This window comes from Scyliorhinus torazame, chromosome 22 (assembly GCF_047496885.1).
Source record: "Scyliorhinus torazame isolate Kashiwa2021f chromosome 22, sScyTor2.1, whole genome shotgun sequence".
In the NCBI taxonomy this organism is placed as follows: Eukaryota; Metazoa; Chordata; class Chondrichthyes; order Carcharhiniformes; family Scyliorhinidae; genus Scyliorhinus; species Scyliorhinus torazame.
The window spans coordinates 104178278-104201845 of NC_092728.1; the positions used below are offsets into that span (position 1 = coordinate 104178278).

The 23568-nt window shown below is 49.8% G+C and overlaps 1 protein-coding gene across 1 annotated transcript in view; it reads right to left on the minus strand.

The window, feature by feature from the left end:
- Positions 1-23568, minus strand: part of LOC140398867 (uncharacterized) — a 144412-nt gene that overhangs the window by 89785 nt on the left and 31059 nt on the right. Inside the window, exons 9-16 of the mRNA XM_072487809.1 lie at positions 21359-21453; positions 20801-20865; positions 19454-19549; positions 17532-17681; positions 13970-14128; positions 10834-10937; positions 8581-8760; positions 6125-6213 (exon numbers count right to left, since the gene is read on the minus strand). Coding sequence (XP_072343910.1) covers positions 6125-6213; positions 8581-8760; positions 10834-10937; positions 13970-14128; positions 17532-17681; positions 19454-19549; positions 20801-20865; positions 21359-21453 — 938 coding nt within the window. The remainder of the gene's footprint in view (positions 1-6124; positions 6214-8580; positions 8761-10833; positions 10938-13969; positions 14129-17531; positions 17682-19453; positions 19550-20800; positions 20866-21358; positions 21454-23568) is intronic.

Below are 23568 nucleotides of genomic sequence, written 5' to 3' on the forward strand. Positions count from 1 at the left end.
TCGCTGGCTTTGAAAGCAGATCAAGGCAGGCCAGCAGCACGGTTCGATTCCCGTACCAGCCTCCCCGAACAGGCGCCGGAATGTGGCGACTAGGGGCTTTTCACAGAAACTTCATTTGAAGCCTACTTGTGACAATAAGCGATTTATTTCATTTCATTTCACTGGACTGGCAGTAACCCAGAGCCTCTTTTGCCTCCTGCACTCCCGGCTCCTCTGCCACCCCAAATATTGCGAGCCCCCAGCCCGGTTTGACCCTGGATCCTACCACCCTCAACACCATCCTCGCTACGCCCTTCCAAAATTCCTCCAGCGCTAGGCATGCCCAGAACATATGGGTGTGGTTTGCTGGGCTCCCTGAGCACCTAACACACCTGTCCTCACCCCCACAAAACTGAATCATCCTTGCCCCGGTCAGGTGTGCCCTGTGCAGCACCTTAAACTGTATGAGGCTGAGCCTCGCGCACGAAGAGGAAGCGTTCACCCTCCCTAGGGCATCTGCCCACGTCCCTTCCTCGATCTCCTCTCCCAACAGCCTGACCCACCTGACAAACCCCTCCCCAAACCCGAACCTCTTCAGCACCTCCCACAGGTACCCCCACTCTACCCTATCGAAGGCTTTCTCAGCATCCATCGCCACCAGTATCTCCGCCTCCCCCTCCCTCACCGGCATCATGATAACGTTCAGAAGCCTCCGCACATTCGCATTCAACTGCCTCCCCTTCACGAACCCCGTCTGGTCTTCGTGGATGACCTGCGGCACACAATCCTCAAGGCTAAGACTTTCGCCAGCAGCTTGGCATCTACGTTTAACAACGAAATCGGCCTGTAAGACCCACACTGCAGGGGATCCTTGTCCCGCTTCAGGATCAAGGAGATCAGTGCCCGGGGCATCGTCGGGGGCAAAGCCCCCCCCTCCCTTGCCTCATTAAAGGTCCTAACTAGCAACGGGCCCAACAGGTCTATATATTTTTTATAGAATTCAACCAGGAAACCATCCGGCCCCGTTGCCTTCCCCGCCTGCATGCTCTCTATCCCTTTGGCCAGCTCCTCCAACCCAATTGGGGCCCCCAATCCCGCCACCAGTCCCTCTTCCACCTTTGGAAACCTCAATTGGTCCAGAAAGCAGCCCATCCCTCCCTCCTCCAGCGGAAGGTCCTTCAATATAAAGTCCCTGAAGACCCCATTGATGCCAACCCCACTCCGCACCACACTCCCTCCCCTGTCCTTAACTCCCCCTGATAGCGAGAGTAGAGGATACGGAGTACTCGGCGATAGCCATTTCGGATCATGCCCCGCATTGGGTGGACTTAGATCTGGGGGAGGAGAGGGACTAGCGCCCGTTGTGACGTTTGGAGGTGGGGCTGTTGGCGGACGAGGAGGAGAGTCGGCGGGTCGAAGGCAGTGAAAGTCGTTAGACAGCACAAAGAAGGGAAATGTCGAAGACCGGCAAAAAAACAGTCGTGAAAAAAAGCAGCTGAAAGTCCGTCGGGGAGTGAAAAGGTCACCGCGGGGTCAGTAAAGAAAATGGAGGCTGGAGCGCTAGGGGAGGCCGCATTGCTTATGGCTGAAGAAATAACTAAGGTGATGGCCGTGGAATTCGAAAGGCAGTTTACGAAACATATAGAGGCAATGAGGAAGGAAATGGGGGCGATTTTGAAAGTGCAGGTGGAGGAGGCGATTACCCCGGTGAGGACGGAGGCGCAGTGGCGGAGGTGCGGGAGCAAGGGGAGGGAGGCGCTGAAGGAAGTGGAAGAGACAGTACTGCAGCACGGTGATCAACTTGCCTCGATGGGGAAGGAGATGCAGAAGGTGATGGAGATCAACAAGGATCTGCGAGGCAAAATGGAAGACCTGGAAAACAGATCCAGGCGACAGAATTTGGGGATTGTGGGTCTGCCCGAAGGAGTTGAAGGACCGAAGCCGACTGAGTATTTTGTCGCGATGTTGGCGAAACTATTGGGGGAGGGGGAGGATCCCTCCCGATATGAGCTGAATCGGGCACATCGGTCGTGGAGGCCTGTACCAAAGGCGAGTGAGCCGCCAAGGGTAGCGACTCTGTGCTTCCGTAGGTACAGTGTGAAGGAGAAGGTCCTGTGCTGGGCTAAGCAGAAGCGGGTGGTGCAGTGGGCTGGAGCTGGTATACGTGTATACCAGGACTTTACGGTGGAGCTGGCGAGGAGACGGGCTGCCTTCAACCGGGTGAAGAGGGCACTGTACGTTAGCAGGGTGCAGTGCGGCATTGTATATCCAGCGAAGCTGAGGGTGACCTACAAGTTCAAGGACTTTTATTTCGGGACGGCAGAAGCAGCAAGGAGTTTGTGAAGGCAGAAGGACTGTGGCAGAATTGAGAAATGGTCATGTACCAATGTAGCCTCATGACTGTATTTTGTTTTCTTTTTTGTTTCACTGCGTGCGGGTGTATGGGCTAAAGGAGCCAATGTTGTATATATTTGGACAAGGGAAGAAATGGGACATGCAGTCGAAATGAGGGCTCTTTGGGGTGTAGGTGAATATGCGGGGTTTGTGTGCTAAAAGGGGACTTCTGGGTTTTTCCTGGGGCCGGGCAAGGGGGAAAGGGACCCGGGCGGGGGCCTCCATGCTGGCCGGTTTAAGTCGGCCAGTGAACGGGAATGAGGTGGGGGGAGGGGTTGCGGCCATCGGAGCCTGGCAGAACAGGGTCCGAGTGGTCTAGCCAGGGTGGAAGGTTTGGGGGAAGGAACAGAGGTTGGGGGAGGAGTTTTACAAGAGGAAGTGGAGGGGGAGGAGTTGGGGAGGGGGGGGGGGGGGTTTACAACTCTTGGGTGTCATTTACAGTACTCTTTTGGAGGTTGGATGGCATTGAGTGTTGTCGGGGGGGGGGGGGGGAACGGACTGACTCCTATCGGTTAATGGTGGCCATGGGCGCTTCCGGACTCCTTTTTTTTCCCACCGTGGGAGGGTTTGTTTTATTTGAGGCATATATTGACAGTTGGGTGGGGTGGTGGAGGATGGGATCGTTGTTGATGTTAAGGGTATTGACTTTGTATTTGTTACCGTTTGTTGCCTGTTGGTGGTGTGCAAATTTTGAAGGAAAATGTGGAAATGGAGAATAAAAACATTAAAAAATAAATAAATAAGTCGACCCGGGAATAAGCCTTATGGACATGTGAGAAGAATGAAAATTCCCTAGCCCCCGGCCGTGCAAATCTCCAAGGGTCCACCCCTCCCATCTAGTCCATAAACCCCCTCAGCACTTTAGCCGCCGCCAGCTTCCTACCCGTCCGAGACCTGGAGCGATCCAGTGCCGGATCCAACACCGTGTTAAAGTCTCCCCCATTATCAGGCCCCCCCACTTCCATATCTGGGATCCGACCCAACATGCGCCGCATAAAACCCACATCGTCCCAGTTTGGGGCGTACACCTTGATCACCCTCTCTCCCTGCAGCTTACCACTAACCATTACGTACCTACCGCCATTGTCTGCCACAATGCTCAACGCCTCGAACGACACCTTCTTTCCCACCAAGAACGCCACCCCTCAATTTTTGGCATCCAGCCCCGAATGAAACACCTGACCTACCCACCCTTTCCTCAATCTTACCTGGTCTGCCACCTTCAGGTGGGTCTCCTGGAGCATGACCACGTCCGCCTTCAGCCCCTTCAGGTGCACGAACACGCGGGCCCGCTTAACCGGCCCATTCAGTCCCCTTACATTCCAGGTTATCAGCCGAATCAGGGGGCTACCCACCCCCCTCCCCCGCTGACTAGCCATAACCCCTCCTCGGCCAGCCACGTGCCCGCACCCGGCCCGTTCTCCACGGCGGCAGACTCCCGTCTCGACCCCCCCACTCGCTCCAGCTCCCCCTTGACCATAGCAGCAGCAACTCGATTCCTCGCTCTCTCTCTCCCCCCCCACCCCCCCCCACCCCACCCCCCCCCCACCCCCCCCCCACCCCACCCCCCCCACCTTGACCATAGCAGCAGCAACTCGATTCCTCGCTCTCTCTCTCTCTTCCCCCCCCCCCCCCCGGCTAGGACCCCTCCTAGCTGCTTTACTCCCCCCACTGCATTTCCACAAGTCAGCTGACTCCTACTGACCCCGGCCACTCCCGCCTCTCCTTCGACTCCTCCCATTGTGACACACCCTGCTCCTCCATTACCCATCCGCAGGCTCTCCACCTCCCCCATCCATCCCAAGCACGGGAAACAACCCTCGCATCCCCGCCCCGGCCCTCCAGTCTTCAGCGCGGGAAAAAGCCCGTGCTTACCACCTACCCGGCCCAGACACCTCTGACGCAGCTCCTTTTACAGGCCCAGTCCCCTCGCCTCCGACTCGGGCCTCCCCCTTCCCCACGGGGCCCCATCACACTGCCGACCATCCACCCCTGTTCCATTTGCTTAACCCCCTCCAAGAGCCCCCCCGACCAACCCAACCAAAACAGTGCCCAATCCACCCTAACCACCCTCACCAAACCAGAAAGAGAAAAAAAACAAGAGCAAAGGACACCCTCTCAAAAAGTAACATATCAACCGCAATCCCCAAACGCCCATCCTGACCCTCAATCTGTGTCCAACTTCTCGGCCTGAACAAAGGCCCACGCCTCGTCCGGAGACTCAAAATAATGGTGCCGGTCCTTGTAGGTGACCCACAGTCGCGCCGGCTGCAACATGCCAAACTTCACCCCCTTCCTGTGCAGCACCGCCTTCACTCGATTGTACCCGGCCCTCCTCTTCACCATCTCCGCACTCCAGTCCTGATATATTTGAACCTCCGCGTTCTCCCACCTGCTGCTCCTCTCTTTCTTGGCCACCCGAGCACACACTCCCGATCAGCGAACCGATGAAACCGCACCAGCACCGCCCGCAGAGGCTCGTTAGCCTTGGGCCTCCTCGCCAGCACTCTATGGGCCCCTTCCAGCTCCAGGGGCCCCTGGAAGGACCCCGCTCCCATCAGCAAGTTCAACATAGTGACCACATAGGCCCCCATGTCCGGCCCCTCCGTGAGGCCCAGAATCCGCAAGTTCTTCCGCCTCGACCGATTCTCCATCTCCTCGAACTGCTCCTGCCATTTCTTGTGGAGCGCCTCCACCTTTACCGCCAGGCCTAAGATCTCGTCCTCGTTGTCGGAGATCTTTTGTCGGGCCTCACGGATCGCCACCCCCTGGGCCGTCTGTGTCTCCAGCAGCTCATCAATAGACGCCTTCATCGGCTCAAGCAGGTCCGCTTTAATCTCCCTGAAGCAGCGCTGGATAACCTCCTGTTGCTCCTGCGCCCATTGCTTCTACGCTGCCTGGTCCCCGCCCGCCGCCATTTTGTTCTTCTTCCCTCGCACCTTCTTCAGGTCCACCACCACTTTTTTAGTTGCCCCGCTCCTGGTAAAAGCCATACACTGTCGGGGAACTATTGTACTCTCCTTCCCACAGCAGGAAGCGTCGAAAAAATTCCGTTGGGGGCCCTGAAAAGAGCCCAAAAGATGTTTTTTTGCGGGAGCTGCCGAATGTGCGACTTAGCTCTGCATAGCCGCAACCGGAAGTCCAAATCCATTCATTAAACTCAATTAATAAATCTGGAACATAAAGCTAGCCCAAGTAATGGTGACCATGCCAACATCAACATTAGTCACTGAGGTCGCTTTCGGAAAGGAAATCTGCCATCCATGCCTGGGCTGCGCGAGACTCCAAAGCCACAACCACGTGGCCAACTCTGAACTGCCCTCTCAAACAGCCCAACGCAGTTCATGGGCAATTAGGGATGGGCAACTGTCAGTGACTCTCCTGAAGGAGCATTCTTAAATATTCCATCGGGACACATCAGTGAAGAGCTGAACATGGCCCGATGACGTGTCATGACAGTTTCCAGCAGGTTGGTTGAATTCCCACCATGCACCAGGAGGGATTGCACTATCTCAACTTCTGTGGAAGCTGAAATCGGCCAGCTAGCACGGGAATGCCAAGAATCATCCAAACTGTGTATGTAATGAGATACCAAGTCAAACCATGCTCAGCCCCGACTCTCGAGTCCACAAAGGGAAGTAGGCCGAGTATTTGCGGCAACTTGCGCAGATAAACCCATTACTTTAAAAGTTAACCCCAAACAGTTGGCCCTTTGCGTGAACAAATCAGACCTGATCCAGCGGTGATTTACCTGGGGTGGTTGGAGTCACTGCCTTCGGAGCTCCATCCAGGGTGGATTTCACCAGAACATTGCGAAGCATCTCCAGCTCAGTATCCCAGCTAAAGAAAGATACACCAGAACATAAATTGAAGGCATGGATTCATAAATGGGGCAGTGGGGTTAGTTGGGGTTGTTTCGGAACACATTGGCTCCAAGGTGTCCCTTCTAGGCTTATAACCTGGATATGGCCAGTTCTTTATCAGAGGCTCCATCTCTGCGGTTACCTTTACATCTCAACACCGCCGGGTAAGATTTGTCTGAATTTGCAAGATTGTTCAGCTCCCTGCGCTCATGGAGAGTCTTGGGTGTCCAGCGTTTAATAAAGATCAAACTGAGCACATTAACTGGGCAACGCAGCGAGCTTCATCTGAAGGTCAAAATTCATCCAACTTAACATCCGCAAGAGCTGGGGCTGAGCCAAGACACCAACACTTTCCTCTGAGTCAGCACTGCAATTACAAAAATAACCTGAACTCCATCTCCTGCTCTGATTCAATTTGTTTTATTACCCAAGGACATGGAGGCATCTGCAGAAGACAAACGGCTAGCATTTATACAACTTTTGTAGGGGCTAATAAAAGTGGCACTTTTAAACACACAGCAGCTTGCATACAGAATCAGGTCAAAATCTAACAGACTGCTCAACTAACACAGCAACGGAAGTAAAAATAATACGTTCCAGCTTTTAGTTCAAGGTGAGGAGCTTTACCCTTCATCCGACACGACAGGCTTCACCTGGTCAGCAAGTTTCAAAATAGTTTACACGGGCACAGGCGACTCGCTGGTGGAAATGCCTAAGGTGGCAACGAGGAACTATTATAATAAAAACAGAAAATGCCGAATAAATGCAGCAGGCGTGACTTTTATCTCAGGGGAGCAAGAATGGAGTTAAGATTGGGAGAAATGAGTTGTGTGTGGCAGAACAGGCGGATAGGATGGATCTATCAGGGCAGTCCAGTTTGTGGATCTGGAGGAACCATGAGGTGGAAGCTGTGGTGGGAAGATCTCTGGAGGTGATGAGGCCAGTGACAGTCCTGCGCACAATGGTTTGATGTTTGGTGGTGGGTTCATGGTCCACGGGGAGGTAGGAGGAAGTATGGGAGAGTTGGTGCTCAGCCTCAGTGAGGTAAAGGTCAGTACGCCAGACAACAACAACACCACCTTCGTCGGCAGGTTTGACAAAGTCAAGGTTGGACTTGAGAGAAAGGAGTGCAGCAAGTTCAGAAGGAGACAGGTTGGAGTGGCGAGAAGGGCAGAGAAATTGAGACGGCTGACGTTGCACCAACCGTGCTGGATGAGAAGATAAAGAGGAGGTTAGGAGGCCGGAGGGAGGATCCAGGAAGAGGGAGAAGACTGGAGGCGGGTGAAAGGATCCATTGAACGGGGGAAGGACTCCTGCCCAAAGAAGTGAGCAGGGAGGCGGAGGCAACAGGAGAAGAGTTCAGCATCGTGCCGAGCCCAGAATTCATTGGAGGTGAAAGGGAAGAGTGGGGTCAGAGGGACGGGAAAGTGTGGAGGGTCCCAGGTGGGCGTTGGTGTCACTAAGTTGTAGGAGCTTGCATTCCTGAACATCTGAATGGAAGTGAAAAAGTTTCTTGTCAAAGCATCAAAGAATGAAATGGCAGTGGGGACAAGGACAGCTTTGAGAGAGGGTGAGTCAGTCCTGCAGGACAGAGGTCGAACATGCACAAACGGCAGCATGCCAGAGTGTGGAGCTCAGAAGGCGGGGAAATCAGTAATCCGAGAAGTGCTGTATGGCTCAGAGATACCTGCGTTTCAGATTTCCAGAATCCGCAATGTTTTGCTTTTAGAAGATAAGCAGCTCACGTCAACCACGTCCAACCAGATAACACAAACCTCAAGTGGTCAAGTTATTAAAGGACTTGCATTTGCAAAGCACCATTCACATCTCGGGATGTTTCAAGTGCTTTACGGTCAATTTTGAAGTGTAGCTACTTGTTGCACACTGCAAGCTTCAGGAACAGCAATAGGGCATTGACCATGTGGTTTAGTGACGTTGGCTGACAGATAAATGTTGGGTGGGTGGGGGGCAAGTAACTAACAGTGCAGCACGCCTTCGGTACTGGTACAGGGAGTGTCAGCTTAGATTTTGTACTCGTATCTCTGGAGTGAGACATCAGTCCACAATCTTCTCAGTCCAAGTTGAGTGTGCTTGCCTGTTGGACCCCAGCTGACACTTAATGAAATACCAAGAATCTTACACACTAGCACAGTGGGCTAAACAGCTGGCGTGTAATGCAGAACAGCGCAGGTTCAATTCCCGTACCGGCCTCCCCGAACAGGTGCCGAAATGTGGCGACTGGGGGCTTTTCACAGTAACTTCATTGAAGCCTACTTGTGACAATAAGCAATTATTATTATATTATTACACTAATGTCCTTGATGAAGAGAGGTTTAAAACCTACCACTGATCACTCTGCAGACATGTGTCACTGGGCACACACCACTTGGAGGTCTGATTATAAATACGGAGATTCTGCAGGCTGTTTATCAGTTCATTAATCTTCTTATCTTGCTGGGTAATGATCTCATGATGACTCGCCAAAGCATTAAACAACACTTCCCTCTCTGGTAGAACCAAGTGCCTGGAATGAAATAGTGGGAGCTTTAAAACTAAATTAAAGCAAGGATGAAACTCTCAGTTCCGCCTCACTGGACAGATATGTGAAAACTAACATCACCATAGCATATACTTGTGCAGCAAACAATGAATGGACCACACGTGGCTTACTGTTCCACTTTCCTCATGATAAAAGGGTATAGGAGCGCCGGCAAGGGTGCAAAAAAGATTTACACAGATGTTACTGGAACTGAGAGATCATAAACAACAGGAAGGACTGAACAGGCAGGGGCTGTTTCATCTGGAAAAGGCTGATGGTGACCTTGTAAGAGGTCTTAAAGGTTATGGAAGGGTTTGATGGGCTAGATGTAGAGGTGATTTTTCCACCTGCTGCGGAGATGAGAATTAGGGGCCATAAATACATGATAATTACTAATAAAGCTAATAGGGAATTCAGGAGAAATATCTTTATTCAGAGAATGGGGAGCCCACTGCCACAGAGAGTAGTTGGGAGAAATGGCATCGCACCATTTATGCGGAAGCTGGATATTTACATAAGGAGTAAGGAATTGAAGGATATATTGATAGGGTTAGAACGGTGGAAGGAGTCAAGTGTGGAGTGTAAACACCAACACTGGCCATCTGAGCCGAATGACCTGTTTTTGCACTTTAGATTCTATGCAGCGACATAGAAACCAAATACTTCGCAGGCCCTCCAAGGCCAAGTGCAAACCTGCACCAAAAGTAAAAGGCTGAGGGATCTGCAAGGTTAGATTACAGATTTCGACATTTGGCAACTTTAGGATAATCTGCTGTACACTGACAAACATCCTCCACAAGGACAGCATTATCCTTTTGGCAGCACCAACTATTTCTGAAAAGAAATCTCAGGTCAGCAGCAATCACAGTCTGGGTGCAGTCTGCACGTTCTCCCCGTGTGTGCGTGGGTTTCCTCCGGGTGCTCCAGTTTCCTCCCACAGTCCAAAGATGTGCAGGTTAGGCGGATTGGCCACATTAAATTGTCCCTTAGAGTGTCCAAAAGGTGGTGGTGGCGGCGGCGGGTGGGTGGGAGGGTGGGGGGAGAGAGAAGAGTTCTACCTGCCATCCCACAAAACCCAGCAACGCTGATGGTATGTTAACTATATTGTTCAGATACACAGATGAAGGGCATTGTTTACTTAAGTACCAAAAAAGACTGCTAGGACACAGCAGGTAGTGGATAGGAAGACATACGTAATGCTTCATTCTGCAAATAAACTGATCAAGAAATTGATTAGAATTTAGTTTCATACTTCACCAATTAGCTTGGGATCAGAATAATATGCAGGACTGTTCCATGATTGGTTAAAGAAACAAATGCGCAGATATTGGTCTAGATTCGCCAATGAGGGAGGGGTTATTCCCCATTCTTCAGCCGCACGATGTTCAAAAGACTGAACTCAATAGGAAAATACAGGCACTGGGGCACAGACAGGGCTTTCGGGGGCAGCCAACAGGAGCTCAGGGGGTAATCCCTAGGTCGCTCCTGAATCAAAGAGAGTACTTGTCTCTATATTGTGCTTTCCACGACTTCCAGAGATCCCAAAGTGCTTTCCAACAAATAAGGTCCCAGTGGAGTTACTCTTGTAATATGGGGAAATGAGGCAGCTAATTTGCGCACTGCAAGCTTCCCCCAAACAACAATCCTGTTCTTCTTCAAAACGGAGACCATGAGAATATTTAACATCCACCATAAGAGGTGGTTGAAGGATCTTGGTTTAATGTCTCATGGGAAAGATCACACTTCTGGTACTCCCCCAGGCTCAGATTTCAGTGCTCGAGACTCTGGAGTGCAAACTTGAACTCACAATTTGGAGACCGACTGACTGAATTTATTCAGGGCACATTTCTGATAGGCAAGGGGGTCAAGGGTTATTTGGGGGGGGGGGGGGGGAGGAGGAGGAGAGAGAACGACGACAGAGCAGCCGAGGCCTCAGCCATGACCTTACTGAATGGTGTTGCAGGCTCACAGGCCGTAGCATCCTCCTGCGTTCCCGACGATTAACTGCGTATTCTAGAGCAAAGTACATTTCCAAGCTCGGCACTGAGAGCCACTCACTTGTGCTTCTTGTTCTTTTCCTGGTATTGCTCCCATTCTATATCCAGCACATCATTTACATCCTGGACGGCAAACTTCACATACTGATGCAGTTGTCGAATTTCCTGCAAAGCAAAAAAAAATTCCCTTTGAAAAAAGAATGTGCTTTGGCAAATGTAAAAGAGCTGACAACTGCACAACTTTGATAAATTACTGGGCCCGCTCCATAGTTTGGAACAGATGCTAAGGCCTTGAGAGGCATTAGAAGTGGTTTATCAGGATCTACGGTATCGGTTCAAATATATCGATTGATTGGAGAAACCAGGACTGTTCTCCATGGAGCAAGGAAGTTTAAGGGGAGATGTAATCAAATAGTATAATAATAATTCTTATTATTGTCACAAGTAGGCTTACATTAACACTGCAATGAAGTTACTGTGAAAAGCCCCTAGTCGCCACATTCCGCCGCCTGTTCGGGGACACGGAGGGAGAATTCAGAATGTCCAATTCACCCAACAAGCACGTCTTTCGGGACTTGTGGGAGGAAACCGGAGCACCCGGAGGAAACCCCACGCAGACACGGGGGAGAATGTGCAGACTCCGCACAGACAGTCGGGAATCGAACCTGGGACCCTGGCGCTGCAAAGCCACAGTGCTAACCACTGTGCTGCTGTTGCAGGATCATGCGGCTAAAGCCAGGTAAGTGACTAAACTTCACAGCATTAAGAGCTTGGGATAGGCACGATAGGCCAAGTTATCTGCTTCTGATCTGTCGGATTCTTTTTACAAAGCTTGTCGGTTAATAAATCACCAAGAAAGACAATCAAAGCACTGGGATTCATTTCTAGAGAGGTAGATTTGAAAAGCAGAGATTATATGCTAAATTTGTATATAACCTTGTCGGAGAACACTGAATACCGTGCACAGCTCTGGTCTTCATATTGCTGTGTACAGTTTTGGCCCCCTTATCCAAGGAAATATATCCTGGAAATGGAGGTAGTTCTGAGAAGGTTTACTAGGTTGATCCGGGAAAGGAGGGATTTTCCTGAGGGGAGGTTGAGTAGGTTGGGTCTGTACTTATTGGAGTTAAGAAGAATTGAGAGGTGACCTTATTGATACATATATGATTCTCAGGGGGGGCTCGACAGGGTCGATGCTGAGAGCTTGTTTCTCCTTGTGGGAAATTCGAGGGCCAGAGGGCATATCAGAGTACGGTGTAAAGGATTTGAGAGAGAGAGATGATCTCTCAGAGGGCAGTGAATCTGTGGGATTCTTCACCGCAGAGAGCTGTAGAGGCTGGGTCGTCAAGGATGTTCAAGGCCGAGGTGGACAGATTTTTAATCAGTAAGGGAATCGAGGGTTATGAAGAAAAGGCGGGGGAGTGGAGTTGAGGATTATCATTTCAGATTAGTCACGATCTCATTGAACGGTGGAGCAGACTCAATGGGCCGAATGGCCTACTTCTCCTCCTACATCTTATGGTTTTATTAGAAAAAGGATATGGACGCATTGCCAAAGGTGCAACAAGGGATCTGCAAGGGTATTATACCCAGATTATACCCATCAGAAGAGAGCAAAGAAGCTGGGGGCTCTTTTCTTTAGAAAAGAGAAGATCAAGGGCTGACCTGGGCAGCACGGCAGCATTGTGGTTAGCACAATTGCTTCACAGCTCCAGGGTCCCAGGTTCGATTCCGGCTTGGGTCACTGTCTGTGCGGAGTCTACACATCCTCCCCGTGTGTGCATGGGTTTCCTCCGGGTGCTCCGGTTTCCTCCCACAGTCCAAAGATGTGCAGGTTAGGTGGATTGGCCATGATAAATTGCCCAGTGTCCAAAATTGCCCTTAGTGTTGGGTGAGGTTACTGGGTTATGGGGATAGGGTGAAGGTGTTGACCTTGGGTAGGGTGCTCTTTCCAAGAGCCGGTGCAGACTCAATGGGCCGAATGGCCTCCTTCTGCACTGTAAATTCTATGATAATCTATGATAAGTGTGTGATTGGGTCATCAAAGGGATGATATTACCACTTGCGGGGGACACGAAAAGCACAGGTGATAAATATATGATGAGCACGGTAGCACAGTGGTTAGCACTGTTGCTTCACAGCTCCAGGGTCCATGGTTCTATTCCCGGCTTGGGTCTGTGCGGAGTTTGCACTTTCTCCCTGTGTCTGTGCCGGTTTTCTCCGGGTGCTCCGGTTTCCTTCCACAGCCCAAAGATGTGCAGGTTAAGTGGATTGGCCATGCTAAATTGCCCTTAGTGTCCAAAAAAAAGGTTGGGTTGGGTGGGGTTACTGAGGATACGGTGGAGGTCTGGGCTTAGGTAGGGTGATCTTTCCAGGGGCAAATGCAGACTCGATGGGCTGAAAGGCCTCCTTCTGCACATTATGAATTCTATGAATAAATCCAACAGAGAATTCAGAAGAAACCTCTTCAACCCAGAGAGCAGAGAGAATGTGGAACTCATTGCCAGAAGTATTGAGCTGGATAGCATAGATACATAAGGGGAAGCTAGTTAAACACAGTTAAACAAAAAAAGGAGAGAGGTTTGTGCATCAACTGGGTTGAATGGCCTGTTCCCATGCAGTATATTCTGTACATTACTTGCTCACTTTTCAGTGCGCCCAGACCTTAATTTACCCCTCCAGCATCTTATTTATTTATTTTTTTTAAATAATTTTGTGTATCCAATTCTTTTTCTTTTCCAATTAAGGGGCAATTTAGCGAGGCCAATCCACCTAACCTGCACATCTTTGGGTTGTGGGGGTGAGACCCACGCAGACACAGGGAGAATGTGCAAACTCCACACGGACAGTGACCCGGGACCAGGATCGAACCCGGGTCCTCGGCGCCACGAGGCAGCAGCGCTAACCACTGCCCCAACCTGCCGCATCTTATTAAACCCCTGCAGGAACAATTTTAATTCTCTACCTCGCTCTCGCACTGATCTCTGTCCGTGTCCTATTGCAGCATTCCAACACAAGCTCGAGGAACAACATCTCGCCTTTCAACAAGGCACTTTGCTGCCTTCAAGACGCAGCACTGAGTTCAACAATTCCAGACCATAATCTCAGCCTAATTTTGTCCTCGCACCTTTTGGTTATTATCTTGGTTTTCTGCTGTTATGGTGACCTGAAGCTAATAGTACAAATAGGCAACTTACCTTCAGTTGCGCTTCGCTCTTTGGGTCAAGGGGTTTTCTACGCAGTAGCTGAAGATAATTTTGATCCATGCTTCGGTTGTTATGTGTACTTGCATCTTCCACAGCAGCAAATCCTTCCAGCATCACAGTTTTAAGAATGCCAATTTCCACATGCAGGGTCTAGCAGGATGGGGTGGAAATAGAGGAAGCAAAAATATCAAACATTAGCATACAAATCACTGCCAAGAGAATCCTTCTCACAAAGAGACATATTTACATCCAAGTATCAAATAATTTTAATAGAATTACTCTACCACACCGGCCATTCTGAAGCAGGGTCTCGTACACGGAGCCGAGTGCTGGTTGGTCCCGAAGCCAGAATCCTGGTGCCCCAATTGACCGGGTCCTCCCTGAACCCAGCCCCTTGTCCCTAATCCATGACCAAGATCAAAGTCTCTGCTCACCACTCTGCACAGTTCTGGTCTCTGCTCTACGAGGAGGGAATAAAAGGACGGTAGGAAGTGCAATTAAGATCTTCAGGGGCAGAACCAGAACTGAGATCGAACAGGCCTTTGACATTTCTTCCTTCAGAAAAGACCAGACTTAAGAGGAGACGAGGGCAGCAGCACGGTGGCGCAGTGGGTTAGCACTCCTGCCTCACGGCGCCGAGGTCCCAGGTTCGATCCCGGCTCTGGGTTAATGTCCGTGTGGAGTTTACACATTCGCCCCGTGTCTGCGTGGGTTTCGTCCCCAAAAGATGCGCAGGGTAGGCTGATTGGCTAAATTGCCCCTTAATTGGAAAAAATGAATTGGGTACTCTAAATTTTAAAAACAGACTTAAAAGAGGAGACCAGGCGGAAGCCTTGAAAATTAGGAGCAGGTTCGATAGGCTGGACATGACGGTAATATTTCCGCTGGCTGGAAGAAAATAGGGGCAAAAACACACGATCGTTATGAATAAACCTCATCGGGAATAGGGAGCAATATCTTTACTCAGATTGTTCAAAATGTGGAACTCGCCACCACAGGAAATGGTTGAGGCAAAAAACTTTTGATGCTTTCTAAAGGAAGTTAGGTAAGTGCAGGAGAGAAAAGGGAGCTGAAAGATATGTTGAAAGAGGTGGCAAGAGACTGGTGTGGAGAGTGAACGCCTGCATAGAATAGGGCCGGTTTAGATCAGTTGGCTGGGCGGCTGGTTTGTCCCGCAGAGCGAGGATTCAATTCCCGTACGGAGGATATTCATGAAGGCTCAGCCTTCTCAACATTGCCCCTTTGCCTGAGGTGTGGTGACCCTCAGGTTAAATCGCCATCAATCAAGCTCTCCCCCTCAAAGGGGAAAGCAGCGTATGGTCATCTGGGACTATGGAGACTTTAGAATAGCTGGGCAGAACGGCCTGTTTCTGTGCTATATACTCTGTGAGATCCTGGCAGGCAGCTATCTCCACCTTAGATGGCGAATAGGGAGACAGTAGATGCGCAGATTCAGGAAGTTTTAAACTGTGCAATTCGCAGTTTGTGCACAGCAAGTGTCCAGGTGCCTCTGCTCTTCATAAAGAAACGTACCCTCCATTTTCTCCTTCACGGTCAACAAGTTAACAATCAAAGCAATTAATCAGCGAGTACAGGAGTGCAAGGAGCCAAGACAAAATGCTGGAAACATTTAGCGAGTCAGGCAGCACCTACGGAGAGGGAAAGCCAACTGTGGTTCTGATGAAAGGACACCTGCCGGAAATGATAAAGCAACCAGGCCAGTTGAGTGTTTGCAGCAGTTCATTCTGATTTCCCATTTCCAGCAGGCACAGTATTTTGTTTAAAGCCATTACGATAACTGCACTTTAATGAGGTGTAAAGGTCTTAACCAACTTCCCAGAATAGCTGCCAAAATGTATACAGTGGGAGAGATTTTCCGGCTGTTCCCATTGTCGGGATCTTCCAGTCCTGTCACCCCTGCCGTGGGTTTCCCTGCGGCGTGGGCCGGATTCAATGGGAATCGCATCAAGAGCGGCAGGAACAGAAGACCCCCACCACCAGACAATGGTGGGCCAGCTCCCACTGCCGCGAAACACACTGTCGAGAGGCCAGAGCCTCTCGCCCACTGGGTGAGGAGCCTATTTCTTTTTTTTTTTAAGAAAATATTTTATTGAGGCATTTATAGTTTTACATTTTTAACATTCTAAACAGAGATCCAACATGCAACAACCCAACAATAGCACCCCAACTCCCTCCATCCCCAAACCCTAACTACCCGTACCTGAGATTCCCTGCCCTGATTCGTCACTTCCATGCCTCCCCACCACCCCGTGCTGACGGTCAATTTTCCTTGAAGAAGTCGATGAATGGCTGCCACCTTCGAGCGAACCCCTGTAGTGAACCCCTTAAGGCAAACTTAATTTTCTCTAGCCTAAGAAACCCTGCCACGTCACTGACCCAAAGCCCCGACTTTGGAGGCTCCCTCCACCCCGGCAAAATCCGTCTCCGGGCCACCAGGGCGGCAAAGGCCAAAACGTCGGCCTCTCTCCCTTCCTGGGCTCCCGGATCTTTCGACACTCCAAATATTGCCATCTCCAGACTCGGAGTCACCCTCCCTTCCAGGACCTCTGACATGACATCTGCGAATCCCTGCCAAAATCCCCTCAGCTTCGGACAAGCCCAAAACATATGTACATGGTTCTCCGGACTTCCCCCACACCTGTCCTCCACCTCCTCCAAAAACCTACTCATCCGGGCCACAGTCATATGAGCCCTATGGACCACATAGAACTGGATCAGGCTAAGCCTGGCACACGATGAGGATGCATTGACTCTCCTCGGGTCCTTCTCCCATAGCCCGACGACCAACTCCTGAGGAGCCCATTTCGAAGGTGATGAAACACAGATACTGTTACTTGCCCAGATAAATAGTTGCCCGACTGATTGGTTGGGGGGGGGGGGGGGGGCGAGAGAGAGAGAGAGGGAAAGAGAGAGAGAGAGACACACAGAGACAGAGAGAGACAGAGAGAGACAGAGAGAGAGACAGAGAGAGAGACAGAGAGAGAGACAGAGAGAGAGACAGAGAGAGAGACAGAGAGAGAGACAGAGAGAGAGACAGAGAGAGAGACAGAGAGAGAGACAGAGAGAGAGACAGAGAGAGAGACAGAGAGAGAGACAGAGAGAGAGACAGACAGAGACAGAGACAGAGACAGAGACAGAGACAGAGACAGAGACAGAGACAGAGACAGAGACAGAGACAGAGACAGAGAGACAGAGAGACAGAGAGAGACAGAGAGAGAGACAGAGAGAGAGACAGAGAGAGAGACAGAGAGAGAGACAGAGAGACAGAGAGACAGAGAGACAGAGAGACAGAGACACAGAGACAGAGAGACAGAGAGACAGAGAGACAGAGACAGAGAGACAGAGAGACAGAGAGACAGAGAGACAGAGAGACAGAGACACAGAGACACAGAGAGACAGAGACACAATATAATACGTGATGGAGTTATTCTTCCCCACTGATTGCCTATGCTCACAAGCTGGAGTGACCGTAGTCCTCCAGCTCCTCCCCTTTGTTGACGAATGACCCCTCTGAACGTGGCTCTCCACTTGCCTCAGTTAGCTCCTTGACCTCCAGCAGGAAGGTATGCAGTGACTGGGCATCATACCGCAGGTGGGACATCTCCTTGGCACTGCCCACCTCAAAGTTAGAACGTGCCGTGCGATTCTTCAAATCGTCAAGTTCCTTCTGAAAGAGAGCAATCTGTACAAAACGCACGGCGTGTTAGCGTCCGAGTGGAAGCACTTCCCAGCACGTCCACAGCCCAGGGCAATGAAATGAAGTGCCATCATTGGCACATTTTCCAAACTTCAGCTGCCTAGGCAAGCTCTGGAATTCCCTACCCAGACTCCTCGCTTTCACTCAGCTTTTGGTCACTCAGCAACAAGGTCTCTTGATGCAACCCAAGCTCTTTGGGATGTTTCAATACTTGTTGCAGCTGCTGTATAAATACAAGTTGCTGTAATACAAGATCCCACAAACAATGTGGTAATGAGGTGACCGGTTTCACCGATGTTGGTTCAGGGATGAAAATTAGCCAGGACACTGGGCAGCTCCTCCTAGCTCCTCTTCAAACACTTCCATAGGATCATCTCTACCAATCTGATCAGGCAGCCAGATTACACTACCCAGGTGGGTGGAAAGAGTTTGCAATGCTGGGATTGGACACAAAATGAATAATAATAATAATACAAGGTGTCAGCAGTAGCTCAGTGGCTGACAATGACACTGCATAATGGGATCAAATCCTATTCCAGAGACATGGCATATGTTGACAATACCGAGGGAGCGCCACACCACCGGGGGCCAAGCACAGTATTGACAAGAGGGCTGCACTATTAAGAGGTGCGTTCTATCTGTTGAGATATTAACCCAATGTCCAAATTGTAATCTCAGAAGGATATAAACTCTCACATGGCATCATTCTGAACAGCAGTGTTGACACAGGTGTTACATTTGACATTGTTGCGAATTATCCTGATGGGTACAAGACGAAAAGCTTCGACTGGAAATGCCTTTTAAAAAATAATCGAAACTAACAAAATGTATTTCGACCGCATCTTTAACAAGGTAAAACATTCCAAAGTGGTTCACAAGGAGCAATGAAAAAAAACTAACATGGAACCACACAAACAGACTTCAGGATAGATGACTTTGAGGCGTGGCCTCAAAGTTAGGTTTTACAGAGTGTTTTGACGGAGGAGCGAGCGGTGGAAGGGTTTAGGAACGGAATTCCACAAAGGCCCAGGCAGCTGACGGCAAATCGTCCAATGGCAGAGCGACAAGACTCAGGGCTGTGCAAGGGTCAGAATTTTTTTTTTTTTTTTTTAATTTAGAGTACCCAATTATTATTTCTCCAATTAAGGGGCAATTTGGCGTAGCCAATCCACATACCCTGCACATCTTTGGGTTGTGGGGGTGAAACCCACGCAAACACGGGGAGAATGTGCAAACTCCACACGGACAGTCACCCAGAGCCGGGATCGAACCTGGGACCTCGGCGCCGCAGTCCCAGAGGTAACCACTGCGCCACATGCCGCCCGCAAGGGTCAGAATTGAAGGAATTAAGGGATCTCGGAGGATTGCAGGACCGAGGAAGGTTACAGAGATAGGGAGGTTCAAGACCATGCAGAGATTAGAAAACAACAATGAGAATTTTAAAATTTGAGGTGCTGTCAAACCAGAGGCCAATACAGGTTAACGACTCTGGGGCGGCCAGAGGTAAATGGCTCTCTGAGAGAGTTAGGTACAAAGCTTCATGTTCAAACAGCAGAGTTGCTGAATCGACTATGCAGTGGAGTTTCCTCATCCATCTTCTCAGCGGAGGAACACTGGGGTCACAGGGTCCAGAAAAGCTGGGCAGTTGACAGCTGACAGAGGAGGAATACTAGAAGTGGATCGACACTGAAGCATTAAAAGTGATCAGTTCCCGTTGCAGGGTGGGTTTCAGAAGATTTCACATTCTCCGCTCTTACCTCCTCCATGATTCCCACCATGACAGGGTCTAAAGTCGGATACTGTTGCAGTTGTTTCTCCAAATCAGACACCGACAATTCCAAAGAGGCGGAGTTCTGAAGAGAAATGACAAGGTAGTGTGTACCAGCATCCACGGCAAAATATCTATGCTCATAACAAACTGGTGGTTAATGTTATGTTAAATACATTGTTACAGGTGTGAATAAATAGGTCATGGGTATCGATACATTTAAGTATCTCGAGCACATATAAAAGGTGACTTCGGCCCCTGTACCGTGGCTATGCTCATGGCTGGGTGGCCCTGCAGAGGGAACATTCGGTGTCCGCCGTTACCCTTCAGGCCTTCCATGCCCGGTGGGCATCACGGGGGCTGTGCATCGTCACCACCAACAATTCTATTTTGGTTTAATTAGTTAAGTTTCCTTTGACATCCGGTTTGTTACAGTGCCCCATCAGCTGATTCCCCTCTTTCTAGTTTAAATAGAACATAAAGAGTGACAGCTGGGACACTGGGTTGGTTAGGAGGTAGCAGGCGGAGGTGTGTAATGTTGCATTCTGTGAACAAGAGACGTCCCACAGAGAGCCAGCTTTGTGGTCTTACCTCCCACTAATGAGCGGAAAGCCAATGAACAACCAAGAAAAGGAATCACGCCGGATTCACACTTCACCATCAGACTTGTGATCGATTTAACAACTTGGGGGCACTGGATCTTTGCTGTGGCAATCAGAGCAAAACAGGAGCAGGGCTTGAAACAACTTTCCAAATTGGCGGCAGGAAAGGGCAGGCGGGTAGCAGTGGTTAGTACTGCTGCCTCACGGCAGCCAAGGACCCGTGCTCGATCCGTGTGGAGTTTGCACATTCTCCCAGTGTCTGCGTGGGTCTCACCCCCACAACCCAAAAAGATGTGCAGGGTAGGTGGATTGGCCACGCTAAACTGCCCCTTAATTGGAAAAAAAAGAATTGGATACTCTAAATTTAGTTTTAAGAAAGGAAAGGACCGGCAATTCTGACTGCCGGTGCATCAGGATCTGGCACTACCTCCGCCTGACCACCCCCTCACTGGCCTTCTGCTCAGTAGGAGGGAAGACCGCAAAGATCAAGCAGAGAGCTGGCTTGCTGTGGGACTCCTTCAGATTGGCGGCACTAAGAAATCCCAGGCTCCTCCCAACTTTGGAAGTGGCCAGTTGCGTCGGTCGAATGGAGCCAGCAGAAAACGCCTGCCTCTTTGCTTCAATCTGCTGAGCAGCTTTTACAACAAAAAAAAAAGTAACACAAACACACTCAGCAGGCGATCCTCATATAAAGCGATTCTGTTTCATGATGACTGAGTTACCAAAACTCTTACCTGGGTAGGGCAAATACTGGAAACAGGAAAGGTTGCAGAAGCGCCCACTAAACTTCGAGTCGTGGCTACGTGAAGAAAGAAAGAAAGAAAATTAGCAGCTCAGTAGTTTTCTGAATTGTCTTCCATTTCCCTCACCACCCCCAATCCATCACCGATATGCAGATAACTCACTGAAATTTGCTTCTTCATTGTCAAATAGGTATCAGATTGAACACGAGAAAGCAGTCGAGAAATAAAACGCACAAAGTGAATGGTTCAGTTGTCGCACGGCGACAATAGACCATTTACCCTGCCAGGTTTGTCTTCAGTTTCGATGCCAGAGTGGGAGTGAGGGGTGTGTGTGTGGCAGAGACAGGGCTGGGGGATGCTGCAACACCAGGCAGAGATGGGACTGCAGGGAGAGACGGGGCACAGAGGAGACCGCAGACGGGTATGATGCCGGTAGAGGTGTGACATAGGCATATGGGAAAGTAAAGGAACATTGGCGGGAAGAATATACATTTGCACTTTCAATATCTAGCAGCAGGCTGAATAAAATAGTATTTTCAGTTGCAGAACCTGGGTGTGCGCTGCGTACTTGTCCAGAGGCTTGTTGTTCTGCTTCTCCGGGTGACTCGGACCCACTGGATGATGTGGTACCCAAGTCCAGGAACCTACAAAGCAGAGCAACAGCTGGCAGTAAAAAAAAATAACACTAAATTGCTAGACCAGTCATCAGAACCATTAAATATCAAGCACAGAACCCAAATAGGCCATTCAGCCCATCAAAACCACACTTTCTGCAAACATGTGTGGCCCTCTCCTCCAGGAAATTTGTCCCGACTCATTTAAGCACCAAAGGTATGTGAGAACTCTGAAACAGTAACGGAGGGTCCGGCCCGATCCAGAGACAAACAGAATGAACATTTCACATTGATCAGGTGGCTCACAGTTCACAACTCTGCAATGCAAAGGTAGCAATATCATGCACTCAACACAACTTGCAAATTCGAGAGCACAAGCTGAAAACCAAAAGCTTTCAATGATACCTGCCACCGAGTACCAGAGCCGCAGCCTCTCAACATCACGGGGGAATATTGAAGATAAATGAGTGGTGTAATTGAGGTGTTTGAACTGGTTAAAGGAATTGAAGGGTAGAAGGAGAGCAATTGGTGGCAGCGGTTAGCACTGCTGCCTCACAGCGTCAGGGATCCGGCTTTAATTTCGGCCTCGAGTGACTGTCTGTGTGGAGTTTGCATGTTCTCCCCATGGCTTTCCTCTTGTTGCCTCCCACAGTCCCAAAGATGTTAGGTGGGGTTACGGGGATAGGGCTGAGCCTCGATGGGGTGCTCTTTCAGAGGGTCGGTGCAGACTTGATGGGACAAATTTGATTTTAATAGACATAGAACGTAGTGCAGAAGGAGGCCATTCGGCCCATCAAGTCTGCACTGGCCCTTAGAAAGAGCACCCCACTTAAGCCCCGTGCCTCCACTCTATACCCGTAAGCCAGTAACCCCACCTAACCTTTTGGACACTAAGGGGCAATTTAGCATGGCCAAGCCACCTAACCTGCACGTCTTTGGACTGTGGGAGGAAACCGGAGCACCCGGAGGAAATCCACGCAGACGTGGGGAGAACGTGCAGACTCCGCACAGACAGTGACCCAGCGGGGAATCGAACCTGGCACCCTGGCGCTGTGAAGCCACAGGGCTAACCACTATGCTACCGTGCTGCCCACAGCCTCCGTCCGCGCCGTCGGGATTCTATGGATTCTTCAACGGAATTATTTCCTCTGATAGAGCAGACCGGAAGAAACGTAACCTTAAAATCAGAGGTAGGCTGTTCAGGGATGATGTCAGGAAGCACGCGATCGTGTGCGGGGGGGGGGGGGGGGGGATTTCACAACAATGGGTGACGTGCAAAAAAAAAAAAAAAAAATGCAAGGTTGAGACCAGAATCGAGAGGTTATACCTATCAGCAATGGCTCAACACACTCTCTCTGGAAGAGGGAAGGCTAAGGGATGACCTTATAGAGGTCTTAGCAATGAAAGGGTTTGATACGGTAGAAGTAGAGATGTTTCCAAGTATTGGGAGACAAGTAGCTAATAAATCCAAAAGGGAATTGAGGAGAATTCTTTTAGGCAGAGAAACTGGAACCGGATGGAGTAATTGAGGAATAGCAGAGATGCCTTTGAGAGAAAGCTGGACAAACACAGGGGTGGTCTCATCAAAGGGCATCAAATCTCAAAACATTAACTGCTTCTCTCTCTCTGTAAATGCGGTCAGACCGACTGAACATTTCCAGACGTTCAGTTTTTTAATTTCAGATTTTCGGCATTCTGTTTTAATATTTGTGTTTAATTTACTCTCACTTCTCTTTCAGGAATGATGCTCACCTTGAGAAAGGTCTGCTTTCTCTCCGTCAGACTTTCTGTCCCTCTTCTAACTTTTTTTTTGAAAAGGGATATTTTATTCCAAACATACACATCAACACAGTCCATCAACAGTTAACCGTTTGCACAATTTTTCCCCTTTTGATCAACCCTCTCCCCCAATGACAAACAACTCCTCAAATAAAGTCACGTACAGACCTCACTGTGTTTGTTATGCTCTTGACGTAGCATAAGCTGCTTCCTTGATGTGCCCTCTGACAGAGGAAGGTTCGGACTTGGAGATAGCTTTAACACGTTTATTAAACTATTAACAATTCTCCTTCTTGGATTCAACGCTACTGTTAATCCTGCTATAGTTACTCAGACTGACTAACCAGTCTGCTACAATCCACGTGG